Source organism: Nuphar pumila, chromosome 7, assembly GCF_984573655.1.
Source record: "Nuphar pumila chromosome 7, dmNupPumi1.hap1.1, whole genome shotgun sequence".
Classification (NCBI taxonomy): Eukaryota; Viridiplantae; Streptophyta; class Magnoliopsida; order Nymphaeales; family Nymphaeaceae; genus Nuphar; species Nuphar pumila.
This window is the reverse complement of record NC_143255.1, coordinates 41618068-41630141: the sequence shown is the minus strand read 5'-3', so window position 1 is coordinate 41630141 and position 12074 is coordinate 41618068. Positions and strand designations below refer to the sequence as shown.

Sequence of the window (12074 nt, the reverse complement as noted above, 5' to 3'; positions counted from 1 at the left end):
GATATATATATATATACGCACCCAAGTTTTTTGAAATTGCCATGTCGCACCCGCACTCATGTCATGTAGTTTTTGTTTTATTTAAAATAATTGTGAAGTTTTACTCCCTTCAGAAACATTCATCTCATTAAAGGCACACCCGGGGCGGGGGGGGTGGAAGACTCCAGGAAATACATTAAGAGGTGGACTTATATGTCTCATGAAAGACCAGGACCACCAGACACAGGTAAAACCTTTCCTGAACCAATTACTTTCATGAATCACTTTTTCAGATACATAAATAATAAGAATAAGAAAAAAGTGCACTTAAGAATCAATGCATTTGTTTCTTGGCAAAGGTCTGGTTCAAAAATGCCAAATGAAAAGAACATTTCACATCCATCATATGCAGCCAATAGGAATGGTAGATGGTTCTTTGTATAAGTGATGCACTATATGCAAGTATAAATTGTTCTTTTTACTCATCACTGCATGTGGTTAACAACACAAATTCAGCTGTGTTCAGGCAGTGTATGCACTTCTTTTAGTAGTTCTGCAAGGAGTTCGAGCTATAATTGTATTAACTCAATTCAAATCCAAAATCTGAGTTCCAATTCCAACTGTATATGTACCTGCGCCACTTTCCACATATAACACCTTGCTTTCTTTGACCATCATTGGATGGTCCAACCTCATCAGAAATGACATTTCGACATTGAAGCCAATTTCCAATTGATGTATCATTGTTACATTGTTTCTGTAAAATTACGCCCCACACTATCAGTTCAATAAACTTGTTCCCATTTACAGCAATCTAAAAGGATAATGAAACAAAGCTCAAAGAAGAAACATTCCACCAACACCAAAAATCATCAAAAGAACAACTTACAGTAGTGTGCTCCTTGGATGGTGTTTCTAAGGGTGTTCCATGAAATGGGTCGTCTGGATCACTATGTAAACAACCCCAAAAGTAGTAAAATCAATCATGTCAGAATTAATATATTGAACTAACAAACTGAGTTTCAAGTGTTAAACAAAGCTTAGGACAAATGAATCTAGAAAAGTGAAACCCAGTGGAGTAACGAGATATCAGAACAGCACAGTATGATTACACAAGAAACATTCTCTAGCATTTGCAGAAATGACAAGGTTATTCTAAGTGAAATGGATACACCTCTAGAGACATTTCACCAGTTACAAGCCGAATTGAACATGTTTTCCCAATGAAAAGCATTATAACAAGGAGATGCTAATAGTTAACCACAAATGCTGATCTCAAAGAAGGAAAATACGGTTAAGGAGAAAAAGTTTCTAGCCAACCATAGTGGAGCATTGCATAGAAATGATTTGACTTACCAGCACTGCAAATTTCTAAAGACTACCAAAATCAGTCCTAGGATGATCTTTCATTTATCAATGAATAGATCAGTAAAATAATTAAATATGTGATAGAGTAATTCAAATATAATTTGAGCTAGAGCAATTAGGAAGATAAATTGAACATTATGTAAATGTAAAAAATTAACAAAGAAAAGAATGTCTGTAGGACCTCACACATTGCACACATATTAAATGCTATGTAACGTGGACTCTTCTAACAGGGCACCGCACTCATGCGGGTGCGACACTTGGACACAACTTCCTTTGTGTCAGGTGATGTCAACCACATTGAGGTCCATTTCTATCCAAAAGTAGATTCAGTTAACCCTAACGAATTCCAGATTTATTTATATTATATATATAAATACATAAATGCACACACTTACACGTATGCATACATCCATATATTTATATATATATGCACCTCCGCACCAGTGTGGTGTTATTTTTTATTGATGAGGAATAACAATTATAGATTATTAATTTGATTTATTGCATAAATTTATGCATGATGAATTGATGATATGATAATTGTTTTTATTTCATTAGTGTTAACTTAAAACTGTTAAAAATTATATATATATATACCCGCCCCGCACCCCTGCACCCAAGTTTTTTTTAAAGTGCTGCATCCGCACCTACATCAGCACCCGCACCTATGTGACATAGATCAAATGAAAGAAACACAATTCCATCACTCACATATCCTACCATAAACTAAACAAGGCTCATTCTACAACGAACCTTAGGTCCTTAGTTACAATATAGATTGATTATCAATAAAACCTCCGTTGACAACAACTTTAAGCTTAAAGGTTCAGTTTCTCATATTAATAGACTTTGATGAAGTGTTTGCATATGAGGACATTTAGTAGACTTAGTGGTGCTAATGAAGATTTCACGAATAACTTCAGAGACAGCTTTGTTTGGAAAATATTCCTCTTCAATCCCTTTCCAACAGTACACATAAAAGAAAAAAGAACGAGGATTCTAGTTTATCAAACATGAGAACAACGCTAGGAGGAAAAGAACACGAAAATATTGAAACATCACCAAAACAAGTAACTTACTCCATAAAAGGCCCGGTCCATTCGGGCACTTCAGCTTGAAATCCTTTTCCAATTCGCACTTGTGTAGTATAGGGTTCTGTATCTTTAAGCATAAAGGATATCAGATCGCTTCTAACATTTTCTGATTCAGCCGATGTTTCAGAATCTCTACTGATGAACTTAGCGAAAGCTTTTCTATTCTTAGTCTTGCAATGACGACAATACCACGATTCTATGGGTATCTTTCTGATCTTAGGGTAGCAGCATGACAGATGAAATGCTTCATCACAGGAGTCACAAATTAGCATCTTTTCTAAACCATCCGATACCCCACAAATTTTGCATGGCTCAAGACCACCATGCTCCTCAATGGCCACACGCTCACACATCAAACCCCCCTCTAGAGATGTCTGATTCCTTGATATCAATCCATGCATCATCAAAATTGAAGCACACCAATTCTTGATGCTGTCACTGTCATCCATCAACTCGATAACCTGAACTGAAGAAGAAGAACGCTTCCCAATTGCCGATGACCCAAGATTTGAATTACCATTTTCTTCGTTTTCCAACTCTTGCTTTCCCAAATAATCATTCTCCAAAGCTGGCCTACAGACTTCTACAGCCTCAATGGCACCCTTCCCAATTGGCACTGACCCAAGATTCAATTTTCCATCTTCATTACCCACTTCCTGCTTTACTAAACAATCATTCTTGGAAGCTGGCCTACAAACTGCCAAACCATCGGCGGCAGGCTCCCCAATTGCCGATGACCTGAGGTCCAAATTACCATCTTCTTGATTACCCACTTCTTGTTTTCCCAAACAATCATTTTCCGAAGATGGCCTACAAACCGCCACACACTCTCCGGTTTGCGCAGTAATGAGCGCCACCGAGTTCCTACTGGTTTTCCTCCTCTTGTACACATAACCAGTCATCTTCCCTGGCGATGGAATCGAACATGAATCTGCCGGTCTAACACTCTCCTGAACGTCGATAAGGACGGGGTTTTCCTTGCAACCTAAACCGTGCTCGAGATTTTCCATGATCAGATGAATTTCGCCCTCTCTAGGCCAACCACTGTACAGAATTGCATGGTCTGGTATATAAGAGAGTGGATGGTCCGACGACAATGAAACCATAATTAATTGGCAATGATTTTATCTTAAAGAATTGATGGTCATAACAAGAAATCTAGGGCAGACGTTAATCCTGACTGCCCACAAAAAGAGAAACACGGAAACCCCAAAATCTCATGATGCCTCCGAAATTGAACCTTTAACAAACGGGAACCATTTGTATACGGAAAGACTCCTCAATATGATGATTGAAATAAAGAGAGGGAATGAATTCACAATCTATGAATGTACCTGAACCTTCCCGTTGGAGAATGGCCGGCAAAAACGCGGTGAATATGCGTATCTTTCACAAAAGTTGGGTAACAAACCTCATTTACGCCTTCAACAAAAGAAATCCGCAAACTATCCTTGATTCAACAATCTCTCTTTTCCCCTTTTTCATCCTATTTTTCCTCTTCGCGAACGATTAAGTGATGGACTAACAGCTCTTCTTCTTGTTTTGGGTGGTCTCTCCATAGAACGGAATGGGCTTTTCATGGTGGGGGTTCCAATTGAATGGGCGCATCGGACGGTTGACAAAACATCAGCAATATTTCCAAATACTGCGGAAACAAAACGTGTTGTTTCAGTTGTCATTTTATATTATCACGATATGTTCAAAATATCTCTAGTTTATAATCCAAACAAAAAATATCACGATTTTATCGTAATATTTACCTTTATAGTGGCATAATATCTGCTAAAAATATCAATTATTTTATTTTTACATATTATTTTTGTTTTTATTTTATATTATTTTAATTGGTTTTTTATTTTATATTCTTTAACTTAATCATTTCAAAGATTTTGCCCATAAAGATCCTAAAAAAGGAAAATAAATACAAAATACTATGATATTTTGACCATAGTTATCAGAAAAAAGAAATGGACATGAGAAGCAACGCGCAGAGGCGGGTACTAAAAGTACTCGCAGTATAAAGTAAGCAGCGGCATACTATTGTGAAGCTATTATTCAAGCACATGAAAAATGAAAAGGAAATACATAAAAAGCAATATGAAAAGTGGACAAAGGTAAATAAAAAATAACATGAACACATGTATAAAAATCATATAAAACCAATATATAAACTTATTATAAAAAAAATTGTCACTTTTTAATATGAAAAGCATAAAAAGTTGGGAGAAAGCAAGTAAAAAGGGACAATGTTAGATTTTACTTTTCAAATTTACCTTATTTACTGTTTTCTTTTACTTGTAACTGTAGCATATTAGGATTGAGTTGTTTTTGAAAAAGAATATTGTGAATCCCTTGTGTCTAGAATGAAGGATTGATACGAAGGAGAGAACAGAAGATTGAGATTGGTTTTGTAAACGGTCTGCTTCAAAGGGGGTTTCAACTCACGCTTGTATGTTCGGTGAAGAATCCCTCTTTCAATTTATAGAAGAGGGTTGTTGGGAGTTTACCTCCTTTTGGGTAGTCGTTTACCCCAGCAACGCTATGTCGTTTCACCTGAAGTTTATCTAGAATGAGGGGATCATTCTGGACAAGGCCTTGATCGAGGGTAGTTTCATCCATTAAAGGAAGAGTGGGCTCTCATCTCTCTTTAACGGGTGAAAGTTCTTCGTGAAACATGGTCACGGTTACTAACACTCCCACTTGGCCAAGTAAAACAAAAATTGGATGCAGGATTTGACCTCCCACTATTGGAGTATTTTTCTTGCATCAATATCCTGGAATGAGTTATATATTTGAGTTTCTCATCCAGACATATGTTATATTAGACATATCTTAATCTCATATGGGATACATGTTTTGAAAATATTTTCTCTGATATACCATTTGTTAAAGGATCAACCATCAAATCAGATGTAGGTAAGTAGCTAACTTTGATTTCATTTCTTTCAATCATATAATGAATGTAATGGTATTTTACCATTATATATTTACTTTTTGAATTATCAGCTCCACACTTCATAAGAGAGATGGCAGCCTAATTATCACAATAAATCTAGACTGGTCTGTTGGTTATTTCCCGCTTCAAATCATTAATAGAGTGGCTTATCCAAACGGAAAATGTGACAGCTGCATTGCATGCAATATATTCAACTTCCTGAGTATGATGTGCTATGCAACCTTATTTTTTACAAGACCATGAAACTACTTCTCTGCCTAGGAGGAAAACATATACAAAGGTGGATTTACCATCATCCATGTTGTCTGCAAAGTCAGCATCCGAATATTCAATTAATTCTAAAGAATCACCTTAAAAACATAATTTCAAGCTTATAGTCCATTTTAAACATCAAAATATTCTTTTTACTACTTACTAGTGTGGCCAACCAGGATTACTTTGGTACTGACTAACGATGCCAACGGCAAAGCTAATATCCAGCCTGGTGCAAAGCATAGCATATATCAAGCTTCTGACAGCTTGAGCATAAGGGACATTTAGTCTTTCATATCCATCACCTCAACTATCATTTTTACTCAACTTAACACCTTTTACCACAGGTGTTCGAACTGGCTTACAATCACTCATTTTTAAATTTCTTGAGTATATTATTTAAATATGTTTTTTGACTCAAGCTTAAAAGTTTAGAGCTTCTATCTCGATGATTTTAATTTCAAGAACATAAGATGCTTCTCCCATGTCTTTCATTTCGAATTGTAAATTTAACTATGACTTGGTTTTGACAATCATATCATTATCGTTTTCAGTCAGAAGAATGGCATCCACATATAGTGAGAGAATAACAAATTCACTTCTACTTTTCAGACATAAACGCAGTGGTCAACCTTATTTGCCATAAATTCTAATGATGTAATTAGGGGTGGCAATCGGGTCGGGTTGGCGGGTTGGCGTGTCAGCATACCTCAACCCGAACCCGACCCGTTTATTAAACGGGTCAGCTGTGGCAAACACGAAACTGACCCGTTTAATAAACGGGTAACCCGACACGACCCGCCAACCCATTTAATAAATGGGTTGGGTCGGGTAAATGGGTTTTCAGGTTCGCGGGTCGGGTTGGCGGGTTGACGGGTCGGGCAGACGGGTTGGCGGGTCGGGTTGGCGGGTTGACCCACCCGCCTAACCCGTTTATTAAACGGGTCAGTCGGGTTGGCGGGTTGGCATACCCCCAACCCGAACCCGACCTGTTTAATAAACGAGTTACACGGGTCGACCCGTTTATTAAACGGGTTGGCTTAAGCCCAACCCGAACCCGCCTAAGAGGCGGGTTGGCGGGTCGGGTTGGCGGGTCGTGTCAGAAATTGCCACCCCTAGATGTAATAGCCTTATGAAACTTTAAGTATCATTGATGTGGTGATTGCTTGAATCCGTATAGAGATTTTTTTAACCTATATACTTTATCTTCTTTGCCTTTTATTATATAACCTTCAGGTTGCTCCATAAAAATGGTTTCCTTAAGCTAACCATTAAGAAAAGTGGTTTTAACATCCATTTGATGTAGATCTAGGTCGTAGTGAGCTACTATTGCAAGAATTATTCTTATCGAGATAAATTTTGCAACAGGCGAATATGTATCAACATAATTTAATCCTTCTTTCTGAAAAAAAATCCTTAGCAACTAATCATGCTTTAAATTTGTCAATGCTGCCGTAAGATTTGAATTTCTTCTTTAATACTCATTCACAACCAATGGTTTTCCTTTCCTTTGGTAAATCAGTCAATTTCTAGAACTGATTTTTCTCAATGGACTCAATTTCCTCATCTATGGCTTTTACCAAGTCTATTGACTCACGTGAGTTTATTGCATCACCATATGACAGGTTATCTTCCAAGTCATCTATGTCTAAAGCATAACACAGTTCCTCTAATAGATAGATATAATAGTCATCCAAGTAAGACGGAGGAGCTCTAGACCTTTTGTGTTTAACCTGAGACTGTTGACAAGAAGAAGAAGAAGAAGAAGAAGAAGAAGAAGAAGAAGAATGAGTGATTTCAGAAGGTTCGTTGTTACTTATAAGTTTGTGTATGTCATCAGAATCATATTTTAGATCAAGATGATCGTCTTCATTTATTTCTGGAATAACTTCTTCCTTGTTTTGATCTTCCAAGAAGATAACATCTCTACTTTCGATTAAACCCTTATCTGGGTGATAGAATCTATAGCCTTTAGATCATTTGGGATATCAGATAAAAATACACCTTATAGATCTGGTATCTAGTTTATCCCTTGATCGCTCTATAACTTTTATATGATCTACAGACCCCATCTTCGAAGGTGACTTAGACTAGACTTCCTTTATGTCCATGACTCATAAGGGGTTGTCACAATAGCTTTACGTGAAACTCTATTTAGGACATATATTGTTGTATGTAAAGCTTCTCCCCAAAATACTTTGGGTAATGAAGCGTTAGTTAACATACATCTAACCATATCAAGAAGAGTCCTATTAAATCATTCGGCCACATAATTTTGTAGAGGTGTGTCAGGCGTAGTAGTTTGCAGTCTGATCCCATTGACTTTGCAATATTCAGCAAATTTATTTGAGGTATATTCTTTTCTCTGATCAGACCGTAAAAATCAAATCTTCCTACCAAGTTGATTTTCGACTTCTTGACGATATTCTTTAAATTTATCTAATGCTTCATATTTATAAGTTATAAGATAAACATAATTGTATTTAGAAAAATCATTAATAAATAATATAAAGTATTGCATTCCTTTATGCGTTGATGTCCTGAATAGACCACATATGTCGGTGTGTATGATTTCTAATAATTCAAATGCTCTAGTGACATTTTGTGGGAATGGTTTTCTTAACATTTTTTCATAAATACAAGGTTCAAATCTATGAAATGAGAATTCATCAAAATCAGGTATTAATTGTAATTCAATAAGTTTTTTCATCTTTTTTAAGTTAATGTGACCAAGTCTTTGATGTCATACATATACATCCACATTAAAGACAGTATCAATATAAGGAGAAGTCAAAGTAATTTTATTCATGTCTGAGTCACAAATTTTAAACAATCCCTGGTTCTGATAAAAAAACTCATCAAACAGGACTCGACCATGTTTTCTTATAGTGACCTTCCCTCGTAAAAAAAGAATTTCAAAACCCATGGCAACCAAGGCCGGGACAGATCCTAGATTACGTCTTATTGATGGTACAAACATGACATTGGATGATAAAATATTATTTTTAGAGGTTTCAATCCGATATGTTCCAACACTCGTAACATCTGAGTAGGTGTTGTTACCCATGTACACTCAATGTTCACTAGGTTTATAATCGATCATGTCCACCATCCCCTCCTTTGTCCTAGCAATATGTTGTGTTTCCTCAGAGTCTACCCACCAATCAGAAAGAGCTTGGTTCGTATAAGAGCATTCTAATATCACGCAGATAATATCTCGTCTCTCCTTTTGTTGATTGTTTTTATTGTTTCTGCCAGTGTGATTATTTGTTAGGCTCCTGCAATCTCCATTGAAGTGTCCAGGTTTTCCACACTTGAAGCACTTCACCTGTGAGGCGACTGATTGCGGCTTGCGGAATGTTGGACCATTTTTCTTATCAGATTTGTCATTTCTTTTAAAGTATTTATTCTTTAATTGTGGGTGTCTCGAAGGGTTATAGCCCCAGGAAGGTCCATCTTTAGTGAAGTGTAATTCGCTCTTTCAATCTTGTTGCATGTGTTGTTGCTCAATTTTTAGTTGAGCAGGAACTTCTTCCAAGGTTAGTTTTTTTGAATTCAACCTAAGGGTAGTTTATACCATCTTCCAAGAGGATGGTAAACTATGCAGAATGGTGGATATATGCATCCAGTCAGGAATTACATTCCCAACATTTGTTAGGTCATTGACCATAACCAACATTTTGTTGACATGGTCAACAACATTGTCATTTTCTTACATATGGCATGAATTGCATTGTTCTAGAAGAAGTTGAATGTGTGTTTCTGAAGTTGTGTCATATTTCTTGGATATAGCTTCAAACATTGACTTTGTTGTAGGGTAATCCTCAAATACCTTAATGAGATCGCCATCCATATATGTTATCATGATGATTCTGGTCAACATGTTGTCCCTTTTATACTTGGTATATGAGGTTTTAACCTCGTCAGAAGTAATTGGATCAGGGTCACTCATCTCAGTAGTAAGGGCATTTTCGATGCCCTCCAGAGTCAGAACAAGAGGAATCCTTCTCTTTCAAATGTAAAAATTTGCGTCAATGAGTTTATTAGTTTTAGATAATTCAGCGGCACAAACTCTACTTGTCATTTTTTTGTTGTTGGTTATTTGAATATAGTATAACATGATAAGTTTAAATCCAACAATCAACAAGCAGAATAACAAGAGAATATCAGTCATGAATGTATAAAAGAACATGTTCATAATCAAAAGAAAATTCATGATCAAAATCACTATTTCATGCAACAACAATGTATGGAAATCAAGCTCTTTAATTAAAATTGAGTTAATTTGCACACTATTACCACTTCTCTGTAATTTTAGAAAAAAATCAGAGGATAATTCTGCAAGAGTAATCCCCCCAAAAAATAGGACTTAAAAGGAAACAAGGGTTTTCTACAAAAAAAAAACTTACCCTATTTCGATAAAAAAAATTGAGACTGAGTCCTTTTCTATAATTACCAGTAAAAAATAGGAATGCGAAAGTAATTGAGGGACACAGAGGTAATAATTAGAAAAGTAAAGGTTTTAATGTAATTTACTATAGAGGATATAAAAGGAAATTCAACCAAAAGCAGAGGCAGTATGGTAAATCAACTGCAATAGGACAAAACCATCTTTAAATTAAAGTGTAGGATTAAACAAGTAATTCAGTCAGTCAAGGACTTGACCAGACTTTTAAAAAAAGATCGATTGCAATAATGTCTTTTGTTTTGAGAAAACATATATAAACAGATCTTTTTTTTTCCGAAAATCGGCAGAAGCTTCTATTTTTTTTTCATTTTTCAGTCGACGAGATCGTTGTCGGTTCGTTCGCCGAAGAGAGTAAAAACTGGTGATGGCGTTGGAGCTGCCTAGAGGTCGTCGGAGCAGCCTTGCCTGCTGTTCCAGATGTAAAAGACGCTGCGAAAAGAAAAAAAATGACGAATCGTTCACTATCTTTTCCCAAAAAAACTGACAGCAACGTCGGACGAAGAGAAAACATTCGGTCATACACCGACAAAAGTAAGAAAAAAGGGGCAGATCTGTGTGCTTTATCATTTTTGTGTGTTTGTTTTGTTTTTGTTTTTTGCATTTTTTTCGATAGTGAGGAAAAAAAATGGTAGATCACCGAAAAAGTTAGGTTGATCTATGTCGGATCTTAAAAAAAAATGCCAAAAAATTAAAGAAAGAGGGGCAGATCTGTCGATCTACTGGAACAAGGTTAGTTTTCCTATGTGTGTGTGCATTTTTTTTTAAGAACAGGGGTCGCGAGATTTTGATGACCTACTGTATTTCACTTTTCAGTTATTGTGATCTGCTGATAAGGTTGCTGAAAAGAAAAAAAATCCCTTTTCTAATGACGGTAGACGCAGGTCCCGGTTTGGGGTCTCTGATCTACTTTAAAACTCCTTTTTTTCTTTATTATGATTTTTTTTTATTTACTGAGGTCGCTGGATGCCGACGACCTTTTTTTTCTTTAAAAACAGAGAGTGTCTCCTTCTTTTTTGTTGTTTCTTCTTCTCGAGATCACTCAAGACCCTCTAAAACCTAATGCAGATCCCAAATGGGATATGTTTTTTTTTTGTTAAAAAAAGGATAAAAAAAAACTTGTTCTCCCCTCCTTTTTTATTTTTTTTGTATTATTATTTTTGAAAACAACAGAAACTTCTCGATGAAGCTTCTGGTTCATTTCTTCCACTTGCGGTCGCCTGAGACCCTCTAAAAAACATATGCAGATCCCAGATGGGATCTGTGTGTTTTTTTATGCTTTGCAGAAAAAAAAATGTCGATCTCTCCTGCTTTGTTATAGAGGTCGGGGACACAGACATCTTTGAGAGATTTGCCTGATATCTAAACAAAAATAATAGCACTGACCTTTTTTTATCGAATTTTCTCTGTGACATTTGCTCGGTGTTTCAGAATCGGTCTTGCACACACCACCAGAGTTGACTTTGATACTACTAAAGGATCGATATGAAGAAGAGAACATAAGATTGAGATTGGTTTTGTAAACGACCTGCTTCAAAGGGGGTTTCAACTCATGCTTGTATGTTCGGTGAGTAATCCCTCCAATTTATAAAAGAAGGTTGCTGGGAGTTTACCTTCCTTTGGGTAGCCGTTTACCCCAGCAATGCTATGTCGTTTCACTTGGAGCTTATCCAGAATGAAGGGATCATTCTGGATAAAGCCTTGATCCAGGGCAATTTCATTCGTTAAAGGCGGAGTGGGCCCTCCTGTCTCTTTAATGGGTGAAAGTTCTCCATGAAACATAGCCACGGTTACTAACATAGAATTCAATCATATTTGTTATATATTTTGAGATTTTCTTCCAGCAAATATAGAAAAATAGTATTCCGCTCAATCATGTTACCAACATCTTCTCCACTGCATCATCGATGTCTCCTCTTAACATGGTATTAGAGCAGCGCGATCAATAGAGGAGTGC

At 36.4% G+C, this 12074-nt stretch overlaps 1 protein-coding gene across 2 annotated transcripts in view; it reads right to left on the bottom strand.

The window, feature by feature from the left end:
- LOC149832046 (uncharacterized) overlaps window positions 1–4318 on the bottom strand; it is a 30518-nt gene extending 26200 nt beyond the window's left edge. The window contains exons 1-3 of one of the 2 annotated variants that reach the window (XM_090014286.1): window positions 2430–4318; window positions 869–929; window positions 612–736 (exon numbers count right to left, since the gene is read on the bottom strand). In XM_090014286.1, the coding sequence (XP_089870412.1) occupies window positions 612–736; window positions 869–929; window positions 2430–3550 (1307 nt within the window). In that variant the 5' untranslated portion in view covers window positions 3551–4318. The remainder of the gene's footprint in view (window positions 1–611; window positions 737–868; window positions 930–2429) is intronic. The other variant, XM_090014287.1, reaches the window with a different exon arrangement.
- Between the last annotated feature and the right edge of the window lie 7756 nt (window positions 4319–12074).